Source organism: Meles meles, chromosome 3 (assembly GCF_922984935.1).
Source record: "Meles meles chromosome 3, mMelMel3.1 paternal haplotype, whole genome shotgun sequence".
Classification (NCBI taxonomy): domain Eukaryota; kingdom Metazoa; phylum Chordata; class Mammalia; order Carnivora; family Mustelidae; genus Meles; species Meles meles.
Genome location: NC_060068.1, coordinates 171,308,210 through 171,323,976, shown reverse-complemented (window position 1 = coordinate 171,323,976; position 15,767 = coordinate 171,308,210). Strand labels below are relative to the sequence as shown.

At 42.5% G+C, this 15,767-nt stretch overlaps 1 protein-coding gene across 1 annotated transcript in view; it reads right to left on the bottom strand.

Annotated features, from left to right (window-relative positions):
- MARCHF11 (membrane associated ring-CH-type finger 11) overlaps nt 1-14,652 on the bottom strand; it is a 99,342-nt gene extending 84,690 nt beyond the window's left edge. The window contains exons 1-2 of the mRNA XM_046000639.1: nt 14,110-14,652; nt 12,724-12,879 (exon numbers count right to left, since the gene is read on the bottom strand). Of these exons, the coding sequence (XP_045856595.1) occupies nt 12,724-12,879; nt 14,110-14,652 (699 nt within the window). The remainder of the gene's footprint in view (nt 1-12,723; nt 12,880-14,109) is intronic.
- Between the last annotated feature and the right edge of the window lie 1,115 nt (nt 14,653-15,767).

The following is a 15,767-nucleotide window of genomic DNA, read 5'->3' as shown; positions in this document are numbered from 1 at the left end:
TCAAATAAATTACAAAAAAACAAAACAAAATTAAAACACACCTGTTGCTTCAACTTTTAAACATTTTCCAAATGGATCCACTTTCCCTTGTCTCTACTGTCATGATGACCTATTATGTCCTTCCCATCCACCCACCAAGGAAACTTTCTAACGGCATTCCTGCCCCAGCCCAGCCTCTCTCCAACCCAGTCTCCGCAAAGCAATCAAAGACAACTGTTATTACTACTATATTACTCCTCTACCTCAGACTCTCCAATGTCTTCTCCTTGCTCTTAGAAGGAAACATGAATTCCTCATGAGAGCCTACATGGTGAGGTACACTCCTGCTTCCCCAATGATATCACTTCTCCTCCATCATGGTCCTCTTTTTATTGCCTCCAACATACCAAGCTCTTTCCTCCTTAGAGTTTTTGGTTCAGCAGCTCTCCCTCTCAGCACGCTCTTCAAAGGGTTTTTCAAAGGTGGGATTATCATCAACCTTTAGGCCTAAGCTCAGATGTTGCCTCCTCAGAAAGACTTTCTCTACCCACTCTACCTAGATAGACGTAGACTTCCCCATCACTTTTTCCTTTAAAAAAATGGACTTGGGAATATTTTTAGGTTTACATAAAAGTTACAAAACTAGTATAAAGAGTTCCTATGTACTCTGCGCACAGTTTTCCTCATTAACATCTTATGTTAGGATACATTTGTCACAACCAATACGATAACAGTGGTGCATCAGTATAATTAAGCTCCACACTTTACTAGGATTTCTCTAGTTCTTCTCCAGTGTCCTTTTTTTTTTTTCCTGTTCTAGCATTCCATCCAAGACACAACAGTACATTCAGTCATTATATCCCTTGAGCTCCTTCTGTCTGTGACAGTTTCTGGGACTTTCCTTATTTTTTCTTTGCAATGTGGAAGAGCCCTGGTCAGGTACTTGTAGGCTATCTCCTAATTTGGTTTGGGCTGATGTTTTTCTCATTATTAGACTAGGTTATAGGTTCTTTTTTTTTTTAAGATTTTATTTATTTATTTGACAGAGAGAGATCATAAGTAGACAGAGAGGCAGGCAGAGAGAGAGAGAGAGGGAAGCAGGCTCCCCGCTGAGCAGAGAGCCCAATGCGGGACTCGATCCCAGGACCCTGAGATCATGACCTGAACGGAAGGCAGCGACTTAACCCACTGAGCCACCCAGGCACCCAGGTTATAGGTTCTTAAGAGGAAGACCACAAAGGTAAAATAGTCTCATTCACATCATAACAACAGCATACGTTATGAATAGGACTCATCACAAGCAATGTTAAACTTGACCACCTGGCTAACATCGTTATTTGCCAGGCTTCTCTACTGGAAGGTCACTCCCCTGCTCCTTATACCTTGTAACCGATCTACTCTTGGGAAGCAATTCACTTAGTACATCCCATACTCAGGAGGGTACAACTGGAACACAACTCCATCATGCGATATGCAAAAAAAAAAAAAAAAATTGGAGTTCTTCAGTTAGGGAGATTTGTCTCTTCTCCCCCATTCACTCATTCAGTCATTTATTTATTTATATCAATATGCACTCATGGATGTTTATATGATAGTCTGCGTTATCATCCAATACTACATTATTTATTTCATTGCTCAAAGTGTTCCAGATTTAGCCATTTCAGGTTGGTCTTTATGTTGCATTGCTATTCCTCATCCTTTTGTTTTTTTGAACACTTCTGCACTTTCCAGTACGAGGTACTCCGGCCTCATCTTGTGTAAGAACACCATTTTGTATGTGACCGGTTCCCTTGATTGGAAAATGGTATTGGAAACCAAGATCTAGTGCTAGGTGAGTTTATTATTACTGGAGTGTCACAACCATTAGGCCCTCTCAGCAGACAGAGCTAGGAAATGGAGGTATGTATACTAACCCATGCATAAGCACATATCTACAAATATTTATATCTATTTTGAGCAAACCATGAATTTATACTGATGTCTCCAACTCTAATCCAGGACCATGTGGCTCACTCTAGCATGCCCTGTTTTAACCACTCGGCTTATTTCCAGTAGAAGTATTAACATAATCTATAATTACCTACTTTTTAATGTTTATTTGCTTACCTTTTTACAGTCTCTCTCTCACCATCAACAATTTAAAATAAGAAGCAAAGTTCACCTAACTCTGTAGCTCTAGGGCCTAAAACAGTGCCTCCTATGGAATGGTGGTCAATTTGTTGGATGTGTGAAAAAATAATCAACAGAAAAGTATCGATTATATAATTCTAAATAGGAAATAACAAAGATGGAATATTTTGAATTAACCCCTGACATGAGTAAAATCATCATTTAGACCAAAAATAAACACATATTAATCCATTGCTATGCCCTGTTATATTAATAACCTCTACACATTCATCATCACTTAGCACTGAAATTTTCCCAACAAGCAATTCAAGGAATGGTTGGTGTTTTCCCCCTAAAGTTTACTGTAGTAGAGCTTAATCACGTCCAAAATGAAAGTAGTATCTTCTATCTCAAATTTCCTTTTCTGTAACAGTAGAATGCAGGTCAGAGAGAAGAGCCAGGCAGGAAGTAGGAGATGAGTCACCCACTGTTACGTGTTTCACCAAATTACTCAAAAAGTTCTCAATATCCAATAGTCTTTCCCTCCATAGTCTAAGAACCATCATGTCATCCAAAGCTACCCAACAAATTTTGGCACCATTACTTAAAATCTTGTTGGCTTAGCATTTTTTCACTTCTTTTTCTACTTCTCAAATCACTGAGAAGTCTTGTCTAGATCTGAAAATGACTTTAATAGAAGTTAGAGCAGTAGGACTGAGAGTCCACCATAAAAGTAAAGAAAAACAGTTTCAGAAGGATGGAAAGGTGATTTTACATTCAGAATTTTCTTTCAACTTCCAAGTTTGAGCTTGGTCTTAGAGGATACAATGTGGGTAAGGATCAATAACCTTTCCTCTCTAAAAGGACGGGAGCTTCCCCTGGCAAGCTCCCATCTACTTCTCCCACTAAAATAATAAGGGAAGATGTCAAGAAAAGGAAGAGAAAGATGGAATGAGTGTGAAAAAAATATTTATTGAATGCCAAATATATTCCTAGTAAACCCTATGTTCTTTTCAACTCTACAACTTTTTAAGTTATTTTTTCTTTATACTAATAAAGAGATGCCTCTTACATGCATATTTATGTAAAAAATTATAAATGTAACATAGAAAAGAAGTTAATATTGGGGGGAAAGAAAAGAGCATAAGAACAAAAGTATTTCCTGGAATATTCTGGAGTATTCTTTCAGAAGAAAATAAGTAAAATCCCCTGATACTTGTGAGAAATGTTACCATTCTTAAAATTTTTTTAACAGGCTGAACAAACCAAGGCGAGCCTGTATACATTTCTTGAAATAGCTCCTTGTTTATTTGAACTATATTGTAACTCAGAGTCATGACACAAATGAGCTTTGCGGCACAAGTGCATGTCCATATATAACAAAGGAGTGCCCAGAAGGTTCCCGTAATTAGAGCTAGATGCATATGGGAGGGCCCCCTGCGCCCAAATTAAGCTTTGGCCACTTGCACAGAATTAGCATACCAAAATGAGAAACAAAACCAAAAGGCACATTAAGGCAAGGGCACTTTATTCCTATGTTAAGGATACACTGCCCAACTGTCTTGAAGAGATAAAAACTGGAGAGAGCATGGTTTTATACAGTAGTTTCCAGAGCATACCACACCCAAGAGGAAGGATGGAATAAGAAATGTCTCCTCAGTAAATTCCCTTACTGACTTTGCCTATAGAGAAATGCTGCCAGGTTTCTGGCACGTCTTCCCACGTGACTGCTTCCTGCTGAGGCCGTCCACCTCTACTTACATGGGACTTCCGTTTCCATAAATCTTGTTGAACAGCTGTTGAATTACAAGTTATGCTCGCAGGGGAGATGCTGTCAAATATCCAAGGATACAGAAAGCGCAAGCCACAGTGCAGTTTTTCCTGGAGAGAACTCTGAATCCACCATCCATTTACTGGTAATTGTAGGCAACTCTCTCCTGTCAGTCCCCTCCCTGCTGCCCCAAAAGGTCAGAAGTACACTCGCCTTGCCCTCAGTCGTACCACATTCTACTCTTACGAGGTCCAAAGACAGAAGGAAGCCAAGTTTATCAGTCACATCACAACAAAGCCACACACCAAGCAGGAAATGAGCAAGGAAGAAACAGTCCATTCTCTTACTACATTTCCCTGTGTTGGAGTACTGTTATCACCAGTGGAAAAGCACCTTTGAAGTTATCTTACAACTGTACAGACCTTTTGTCAAAGAAAAAAAAAAGTCACCTTGTTTTCAGCCAGGTGAAAAGATTACACGCCAAAAAAGTTCTACCAAGAACACATTCTTAGCAGCCGATCTATACTCATGATCGTACAGCAAAATTTCCAACAAATTATTCAAATTCTCAGGACAGACCTTAGATTAAATCCTTCAACCAATGACAACCTCAAGAAAGCAAGTGTGTTCCACATGGGTAATTCCACATTTACAGGGACTCATTTCATGACATTTTATTTTGTGAAAAGAGCAGACATGTCTCTCTGGAACCTTTTTTTTTTTTTTTAATTTTAGGTTTTAAAAATAGATCCCTCTATTACCCTTCAGGTTTTTTTCCTGTGGTCTGAAGAACTGAACATACTTTGCCCTAGCACGTTGAGAATAGAATTCTTAGAAGACAAATTAAGAACAAGTTAAGAACTAACAACCAGTAGATGACTAATGTGTGAGCAAAGAAGGCAATTTATTTTCCTTAGGACACGTTCTCACCACAGGAATAGGAACATAACCCCCATGGTTCAGTTTACCTTTTAAGACATTCGCTTAAGCATGCATTCATTCATTTCATTCACTCATTCTACAAGTATTGGTTGCATGACCACAGAGTGACCAAGAAAGAGAAGTTTTCCCAAGCTATGTTGAGCTGTGTTACATTTGTTCTAAAACCCATCCCACTCGCTGATAAGCTTGCCCTCCTAGAAGGCAAGCTTGGAAACCCCAACCAAACTAAATATTATTTTAAGGCATTCAAAAGGCGGTATTCTAAGCATATCCGTTGGGTTGCAGATAGTCTGGAAGGACTTGTTTTAGGAATGGATCTGCGAACACTCTCTAAAATACATTCTACAACTCAAGGAGATGAGAAGATTGCCTATTCCAGGGACGCTGAGGGCTTGCTCTGGGATATCTCTGCCTTCTGCTTCTAACTTAACTAAAGCTCCTCTTGGAAATGGAGGGTTGAGTCTGACACAACCAAAAAATGGTTTGGAAGAAACAATGGTTTTAATATTTAGTCTTAAAAAGTTAATAGCATTTTGTTTTTGGAGCTACAGTGCCACCATTTTCTGAATGATAGGGGTTTATGATGATTTCACTCAAAACTCCAAAGAAACACAAATTTTGGAACACTTCACCCATTTCATTTCCTAAGAGGTCAGAAAACACCTTTGTCCCTACTGATACTCAATTTGTTTAAATCAGGGGTTGGCAAACTATTGCCAAATCTATGTGGGCCCAATCCAGCTCACCACCTCTTTGTGTTGTCCACATGTTTTTAAATTTATTTTTTTAAAGATTGTATTTATTTATGTGACAGAGAGAGAGACAGTGAGAACAGGAACACAACAGGGGTGGTGGGAGAGGGAGAAGCAGGCTCCCCGCTGAGCAGAGAGCCCGATATGGGGTTCAGTCCCAGGACCCCGGGATCATGACCTGAGCCGAAGGCAGACACCTAAAAACTGAGCCACCCAGGCACCCGGTTTTTAAATTTTAAATGGTTGGGGTTGAGGAGAGACAAAAGGAGGGTCTGATTTCCTGACACATTACGGTTACATGAAATTCAAATTTCAGGGCCTACAAGTGAAGACTTATTGGAACACAGACACACTCACTCATCCCTTTATACAATGTTTATGACTGCTTTCATGTTAGGACAGTAACTATAATATTTTAGACCCTCAAAGCCTAAAATATTTATTCTCAGGCCCTTTATAGAACAGATTTTCTAAACTCTGGTTTATATAACAAGATAAATGTCATCAAGCGAAGACATTTTGTAGCTACAGCAAGGTTCCTCTACCCAACCACTCCCAAATTTTCTCGCCACCCTAACTTGCTTTGACCAAAAACGTCTGCCCAAGCTCCATCTCAGTGGGGGTTGTGGGCAGGGGTTCTTTCTTCTACAGGCAACTCGATGGAGGGGCCAAGAGAGTAAAGAAGAGGAAGATATCAAAATGGAAATACACTTAAGAAGAGGTAGGAAATGTAGAAAAGCAAATGTGTGTAGAAGAGAGTTCTGGAGAGTTTCACCCATCTGGGCGACACCATCCCCAATCCTCTTTCAATAAAGGGTCGAGGCCCATGCTGACACACAACGCCTTAATGGAGTCCATCTCTTTTTACTATCATCTCAGAACAATCTGGCTTTGAGGCAAATTGTAAAATCCCAGTACATGTGGCCTATACAATAAGTTAGATGGCTTATAAGTAGTACACAAAGTGTAATTTACATATTTTATTCAGCAGAGAATCATTAATCTGTTCTAGTGAGTAAAATGAAGATTCATGTGTTTTGAGAATTAGTAAGCAAACGAAACGAAAATAATTTCAAAGGCGAGCAAATTGCCTCATGATGTGTTCTTTGTTTATTTTGACATTTTTAATTACCTATAAAATATGCCAACATATGCATTTAAATATTACATTTTAATGTTGTTTCTTGGTTGTTCAGGCATGGTAATGAAAAGCTTCTCCTCAACTTGCCATTTGCTAGCAAACCTACAGAGAATGTTAGTAATAGCAACAGTTAGGGAAAAAAAAAAAAAAGAGGAGGCTCCCCACGCCAACCAGGTTGTACGCATGCAGACATTTTTAAGCCATAAAATGCAAATGCTTTGAAGTATTTCAAATGACAGCATGCAATACTGCTAAAGTTCATGCTCTGATGATTTCTTACTACATTTTCAAAACCACAGTCAGGGGGCACCTGGGTGGCTCAGGGGGTTAAAGCCTCTGCCTTCGGCTCAGGTCATGATCCCAGGGTCGCTGGGATCGAGCCCTGCATCGGGCTTTCTGCTTGGCAGGGAGCCTGCTTCCTCCTTTCTCTCTCTGCCTGCTTCTCTGCCTACTTGTGATCTCTGTCTGTCAAATAAATAAATAAAATCTTAAAAAAAAACACAAAAAACCACATTCAGTTTTCTAGAATAACTTGTCAACTTCTCCTAGTGCATCAGCTACATCATGAGAATGGTTACATCACTTCTGAAGGTAGACCACCCCTTTCGTGACACCCTGGTCCTCGAGAAGTTAAAGTTCTATAAACACTTTACAAATATGCCCCAAACATGAGCCCTGAGGAACCTATCTGGTGCCAACTTCCTTTCTAATTGAAAACTGTCATGATGCACCCCAGAGTTTTAAGAATATGGATAACAATGGAAAACACTCCCAAGTTGTTCTCCCTCCCAGGAGACCTTCCCGTCATTCTTACTGCTATGAGCTGACCTGTTGCAGACAGCACACTCTAAGTGTTGAAAGGAGAAGCCATAAGGGGAATGCAGATAAAAATGTTACAGGCTAGTAAAAATGTCCAGGGGCCTAATATTCACAAAGGTATATATGGCCCCATGCAACTTTCAATGCTCTCCAAGGCAAGATCCTTCCTAGTCCTTTCTTTCGGTACTTAAGTAAGGCGGGAAGAAGGAAAGCTGATGGACACCACGATTCACCCTGACTGATGCTCTGCCCACTTTCTGTGCCTCTTCGGGATGCTCCCCAGGGATCTCTGGAGGCTTCTTCAACCTCCTCTTATGCACACACGTCCCACCCAGCAGGGAGATTTCTCAGCGTAGACAAGTGACACTTGAGAAGCTGAGCAGCGCTGTGTGCTTGGCCACCTGTGGAAGCATCTCGTAACTCCGCTTACGAGCAGACTTCAATAAGGACCCCTGCGGCGGGGTATCTGGAAAGTACAGATGTGTGCTGAGAACACTGTATCGCATTACGCCCCTGAGTTTTTAAAATGCTGATGCATTCATTATTTACAAAAACAAATTTTTCAGACTGGGATGGGCTCTCCCAGAAAAAGCGGAGGGGTAAACATCTAGTGAAAAAGAATGATATGGAACGAGAAGTCCTTAAATTCATGTTGGTAACATGAAGGACACGACAGGGACCCATGAATGACTGAAGGTCCCCATCTGTTAGCTGAATAAACAAGTAATAATAATCAGAGCCAATATTAAAATGGCACCTAGTATGTGCTGGGCACTACTCTAACCAGTTTACATATATTATGTATTTAGTCCTCAAAACCTACAATACATTATATTTTACATTATATTATATATTATATATTATATACATATATAATAGTATATATTATATATGTACATATGTATGTACATATGTACATATATAATATGTTATAATAAATACATATATATTTAGTCCTCAAAATAGTAGATAAAATAGGTGCCCTTATGATCTTTTAAAGATGAGTTAACTGGCTGGCTCAGTCGGTAGAGCCTGAAACTCTTGACCTCAATGTTACACGTTCCAGCTTGAGGTTGGGTTTAGAGATCACTTTTAAAAAATGAGCTAATGAGGCACAAAGAGTTAAGTAAGTTGTGCAAGGTAACATCAGGAGTACCTCCCATTTATAGTGTGTTTTTCTATTTAGGCAATGCGCTCAGTCTTTTATAACAAGTCTTGAGTTTCCCATACAATATGTTACCAAATAAACACTATCTCTTCAAACATCTGTATTTCTTGAAAAAGTACTGAAAGCATCCATAAACTTGAATATAGCTTAATTAATGTTACCAACATCGCAAGATAAATTTGATCTGATATATACTTAGATTCCACTAATTTTATACCGTGTTATGAGATTCAAAACAGAATTAGCTTTTACTCTTAAAATATTATTAGTGCACCATCTTGAATATGTTAACCAATGAAATAGATTCTACAAGTAGGTAGGAGGGTAAATGCATGTTAATTACTTGGAATGTCTTAATTAACTCCTACTGCTAATGACACAGCAATTAAGGTTTAAATATGCTTAGAGGATACATCGGGTTTTCTACTGGGTCATGTTGCTGAACATCACTAAAATGGGGAGTTTTAGACCCAAGTTCTCAAAGAACTCTAATCTCAATGGAAAAAACAAGTAAAACTTTAGTTTTAGACTTTGCAGCACAAGGTGCGCGTGCACACATACACACTCTCACACACACACAAATTTTTGGTTAGCTGCCCTTCTCTGTCCCCATATCCCTCTGAGCACCAGGAGACGCCTCACGGTAGTAATCATTTCTGAAAGTGCTTCAGGGTATGCATCAGGCTTCACTGATGGAGTCGACCTCCCCTACATTTTTTTTTAAGTTTCCTTATTTCTGAGCATTAGGAGGTACGTCATGGTTCCTGTTGACCTATCTGGGCCCAACGAGTACTTGAAGCAGAGACCAGGGTAGGTAGATAGAGCTATTTTTAGAAGCTATCTCCTGTTGTGAATTAAAGATAGCGCTTCTCTTAAAAGGACAGACTCCAAAGGTGAAGTCTATCTTCCCTTCTCTTGAACGGGGGCTGGTCCTGTGACTTGCTGTAATCAAGAGAAGGCAGCATACACGAAACTGTGTCACTTCCAAGACTGGGCCTGAAGAAATCTGTATGCATTTGGAACTCCACCAGTGTACTGTGAAAACAGGGAAAGGGAACTGAGGCACCAGTTGACAGCCCCAGCTGGGCTTCCAGCCGACAGCCAGCACCAAGAACAAGTCCTACAAGTGAGCCATCTTGGGTACTCCAATCTAGTCAAACCTCTGGATGACCATGGCTCCCCGCTGACACCACATATGGACAAGAACCTTCCAGCTGACCTCAATCAGCCCAGGCTTTGAAGAGAGATCATGACTGATTGTTGTTCAGACTACTAAGTATTTGAGGTGATTTGTTATACAACAATAAACAGTCATAGCCTTTCTAGACTATTTTAGAGACCCAGGGTAAAACCGGTTCCTGAGTGACTCACCTTTGCACACGACAAGCCATGATGGGATTGAGATCACCTTCTAATATGGGACATGGAGGCTAAGACCATGGACCTCAGAGCCAGACTGACTAAATTTGGAATCCTGCCTTTGCCTTTGACTAGATATGTACCCGTAGAAGTTATGTAACTTTTCTGTGTCTGTCTCAGTTTCCATCTGTGTAAAATAGTGATTATACTATTCCCTACCTCATAGGTTTGTTATGAAGATGAAACATCAGTATCAGCATATGTACAGCACTTAGAACAGTGCCTCGCACAGAGTAAGTATGCGGCAAATGTTCTCTGTTAATATTATTATTTATTCTCTCTTCTGTTCTACATCCAAGGAACCACCCACTCACAGCTATGGAGGGCTCTATACTTAGGACAGAGAGATAAGGAAAGTGAAGGGGGGTGCCAAAACATACTTCCTGTTTGATCCTACACCGTGAAGAAATGGATTTCTGCCAGGTCATAAAAGTGTGCATGTGATAAATGCTGAATCTGATAGGCCTCACACCAGCAAGGAAGAAAACCAAAAATCAGAGTAAATGCTCATTCTGTAGGTGATTCATAAGAGAAGCATCAGACAATTAATAAAACTTCATCTGAGAATAAATTGCTCCTAGGTAGAAAATCCACACTCTAAGAACCTTATAACTGATTTCCATTCATTCAAAGTACTGAGGTTTTTAGGCATATAACATAGTCCTGAAAAGTTATTTTCTTGAGCATGATCTAAGCTATCATCATCACACTCATATCAACTTTGTTTCTGAATATTATTTTGTAATTCAGTCTAACAAACAGGTCACCTTAGAGATCAGGGTGGTATTTGCATATGTCATAATAAAATTAATTCTAGTGTATTAGTAACACTGGGTTAGTTTGGGGGTTAGTGTAATTTTTTAAATTTTTTGGTCATATCGTACACGCACTTTGGGGAAATGTTTTTGTTAAAATGATATTGAATGATTAGGTTTTATGATTGAAGAATACATAATAGCAAGTCAATTCATTTTGCTATAGAATTACCAAACAGTACTTTTTGTCCCAGCCCTTTGTCTTTTCTCTGTTTTAAAATTATATCAAGGACCTATTTCTGTTGACTTCAAAATTGATCATCCCACATGAGTTAATATATGATAGCCATAAGTTTCTGAAACACTTAGCATTCTATTTGAGCTCTTGAACTTCTGGTCATAACACTTCCCATGGGACTTTTCACTAGAGTTCCAAACTCCCCCCTTCTCATCTCCGCATGTTTCTAGTCATAGAATTATTGGAGATCCAGTGATACCACTCTTATCCTTATATCCAGACATGGTTCCATCTGTTTTTCAGGACAACTTTGATAGATCTATAAATTGATACCCAGGTAGTTCAATCAATTAGAGGTTCTGGGAACAAGTGTCAGGTTTGTGCCTATTTTCAGCATGATAGTATCACTTATCCACATGAGTTATTCTTCTCTCCAAACTATTTATAAGCCTTTGGTCAACTTGAAAAAATCCACATTTTTATCTCATGCCTGCAAATCATGCTTTAAATGATGACTATCAGAGATGCAAATTAATTGCAAACCATACGAAGGATGTGCAAATTAAAATCTATGAAATTTAAATTATTAATGCAGTAGTAATTCAGCTTCCTGTTTCTTTCTGCAGTCACTAACAGTGTCACTTATTTTATACTGCTCAATGCAAACTACATTTGTTAAACAGAAACAAGGGACACTAGATTCTATGACTTTCTTCCCCTCCTAACTTTTCAGTCCCCTTCCCCCTCTTCCTGCTACTGCAACCTTGGTCTCTATTTTGAACTTAATCTTTTATGTCTGCTTAACTTCAGCCACATGTTACTACCAGATCTCATCAATTACACACTATTCTGCTTTAATTTAATATGTCGTTCTTAATATGTTGAATTTTACATCCCACTGGTCTTTTCAAGGAATCTGAATCAGTTTCACTGTGAAAAAACCAAAGCCTGTTTTTCCAAGGGCATTTGTAGGGTTATGGGTATTGTGTTTTATGTGATTATACACAAAAATTTTAAGAATATACGCAATTTCAGTGGTATTATTGAGAATAACTGTTGGAAATATTTCTGCATCCACTATGTAGTTGAACACAGCAAATGAAAGTAGCCAAAGTTTCCAAATGCAGCATCATATGAAAAAGAGCCCAGTTAAGTGAAAAGAGTTTTCAGATTAAAACTAATAGATTCCACTGAAGTTTCCAGACTCGTAAAGTTCTGCTTTACTTGCGTGTGTTTCCCATAAATGGAGCCCATTCTGGGCTTCAATGCTTAAATTAACAAAAGTATTCTTAAAATAAATTGTGTAATATTTCTAATTAATAATAACTGATTTAATTGAAGCATATGCAGTTTACCAACTTGCCCTTTTAGAAACAAAGATGGGCATAACTTTACCAAAAAGCAACAAATAAAGGAAACCACTTGAATAAACTGTCTCTTGAGTTTCTCAGATAAAAATGTCACAAATTTCTCAAAGCACAACTCAACAAATTCTAAATCTTGGCTTATTTTGATTTGCATAAAATGTTTGTAAGTAGCATATGTAAATATCCTTGGTAGTAACTAAACTCAAATGCACACATGTTTAGCAAAAGCATTTCAGGAAAAAAAAAATGTCATGGATGTTTACCTGGCAAGGCTGTTTCATTTTAATGGCTATGACATGGTATCTGTAACAGCAGAGCTCGCAGGTCCAGGAACCCCTCTCACTGATCCACTTTAGCAAGCACAGCTGATGTGTGTATCGAACTGACCCATCACAGCGGCAGGGGTTTAACAATTCCCCCTGAAAAGAAAATAGCTCATGTGAATATTTACACTTGTGTGTCAATTTAAAAAGAAACAAAACAACACAACACAACACTTGCTTTCTTTTCTTTCAAAGCCATTTACCCGGAAGGATACCAGCATCAAACTATCCTAGAAAATAAAGTTAAATTTTTATACCTCTGGTGGGAATGAAACTAAAGTCGCAAAACTATTTCAAAGATATTGCTTAGACTTATGACATAAATGTTCTACCAACATACAAAATGTCTGCAAGATATAGCTCCCAATACCCTTGGGGGAAAGCTGTACTATTAAATCTCTTTAATAACTTTTAAGTGGATGGTCAGATGCATTTCCTCTGCAGTTATTCTTAATCATCGCTAAAGAAGAAATGCGTGGCATCCCAGAAAGTAGCTTGCAATAGCATTATGCTTTTATTTTTTTCTAAATGTAGCATCATAAATATTGACTTAGGGCACTATATTCCTGAAAGCCTGCATATTCTTATGCAATTTCCTTACTTTTAAAAATATTAAACCTAATGTGTTCTCATATCACGTAAGAGACGAATTATCCTCTTGTCTCTATGATTACTCTCATATAAGTTTGCATGCACCTCTAATGGAGTTTTTAATTTTAGTTTTTAATTTATGTTTCTAACAAAATACAAAATACATTGTTAGCTAAATAGGCTTTCTTTCACAAGGTCAAAGTACATTCCTATTTCTCTTGTAAAAACTGTAACATGTTCTTCACATCAGTGAGATTAAGTTAACATTATTTGCAATACGTAAAGACCCTGTCCTTTTTGGTTCTGGCATGACTCACCCCCAGTTTGTATTCTAAGACTCTCTGCCTCAGGACACATTTGTAGAAAAAGGGATATACGTTTGTTTTTCTCTATAAACCAAAATCCATTTAGCAATTTGCAAAAGATACTTAGGACATGATCCTTAAAGCACCTGAGGAATGCGTAACTGCAAAGCAGGTGGGGGAAAAAAAATAAGTATAGATCAAATTAAACCTTGCATTCGCCACCGGGACATTTTCATCTGCCTTCGCAGAAAGGGAAAAGGGAACACAAGTAGCAGCCGCTCAGTTGGCCGGACTAGACAAGCCCGACTGGCGAGGAAGCCGGAGGCGAGCGCTGTCCGCGGTGCTGAAAGGTGGACCGTCCGGGGCAGGAGCCGGTCCAGTCCAGACCAGAGCCCACTGCCAGCTGCTCTGAGGTCCCCCAGGGCCTTACCTGCTCCGCGCCCTGGAAGCAGATCTTGCAGATGGGCTGGTGGTGCTGGTGCTGGTGCCCGGCGCGCTGGTCCCCACCGCCGCTGCTGCTGCTGCGGCTGCTACACACCGAGCGCGTCTCGGGCTGGTCGCCGGCGCCCCGCCGCTCGCCCTCCCCGCCCGCGCCGGCCTCAGGCTCCCCGGGGACGCCCTTCACCGCCGCCGCCGCCTCAGGGATCGCCGCCTCCGGAAGGCGCCTCGGACCTTCCCCCGAGTCGCCAGCCGCGGACACCTCCTGGCCGGCGGGCGTCAGGGGCAGTGGCGGCAGCTCGTCCGCGCCCCGGCGCCGCGGGACCACCTCCGTCGGCGGCTCGTCTGGTCCCGCGGCGCGCTCGGGGGACGCGGGCGGCGCGGGCAGCGGTGGCAGGTAGCGTGGGAGCGCGGGGACCGAGGCCGGCTCTCCCGGCGGCGGCGGCGGCGGCGGGGGAGGCGACGGGGGCGGCTCGGTGTCCCCGCTCTCCGCCCCGCGGCGCAGACTGCCGCTGAGGCCGCCCTCAAAGCTCATGGTGGTGCCGCCGCCGCCCTCCTGCCAGCCCAGCCCGCGGGCCGGGCTCCGGCGGCAGCCGAAGGGAGAACGGAGGGGGCGGGAGGACAGACGGGGGAGTGGAGGGAGGGAGGAGGGTGGGGAGGGGGACCCGGGCGCCAGGGGCTGGGGGGCGGGACGGGGAGGGGAAGCGGAGGGCCCGGCGGCGGCGGCGGCGGCGGCAGAAGCTCCTGCTCGGCGGAGCCGCCGGCTCGGCTCTGATGGAGGCGGCGCCGAATTCGGCTGCGCGTGAGAGCCGCGCCGCGGGGGGGGGCGGGGGGGGCGGGAGAGGGAGGGGGAGGGGGACTGGAGCCGCGCCGCGGGGGGGGTGGTGGGCGGGGGAAGGAGGCGGAGGGAGCGGGCGCGGGGCCGACGGGGAGGAGCGGAGGGGGCGTTCCGGGGGAGTGCGGGGGGGATGTGGAGGCGGCGGGTGCGAACCCCGGCTGGGGTGCGGAGACCTCGGGCCGGAATTCAGGGAGGGGAGATCCCCGAGCCGCCTCCGCGGACCCCGCCCCGGGGCAGCTCACGTCGGTTCCGGGGCGGATTACCCCTCTCCAAGCGGCGCGGCACTGCGGCTCTCGGGAGCCTGGAAAGGGGGGAGGGGTCGGAGGCCACGGGTCCAGAAACCGTTACTGGGAAGGCAAGTGGGATGCGGCTGCGCCGGGCTGGGTGGGGCCGGGATGGTCGAACCCGAGACCCGCGTGGGAGTTGGGGGGCGCAAGCTGGTGCCCTGGGCTCACCGGCGATTGCTCCCAGCCCTCTCAGAACCTTGTTCCTCAAGGGCACTCTCAACGGATCCACTAGAGCCCTAAAAACTGAAGCCTCTGGAACCTATATCCTCCCTCTGTCCGTCTCGCCCCTGAATCTTCCCCGCGTCCTCCTCGCCCCCTCCTACCTGCAGTGAGTATCCTGGCTTATTTGTAAATATCTTGGTGACATTGTCACAATCTTGGGTCATTTCCTGGAATGGTTCCTCCTAGTGAACCCTGGTGCCACGTTGTGTGGCGGGTGGTCACTTTCATCCTTGCCCTTTTATAAAGGATTCGAATGACACCTCTCCTCCTGGAGAAGTGGCTGTGTCCTCCGGTCGGGATTTT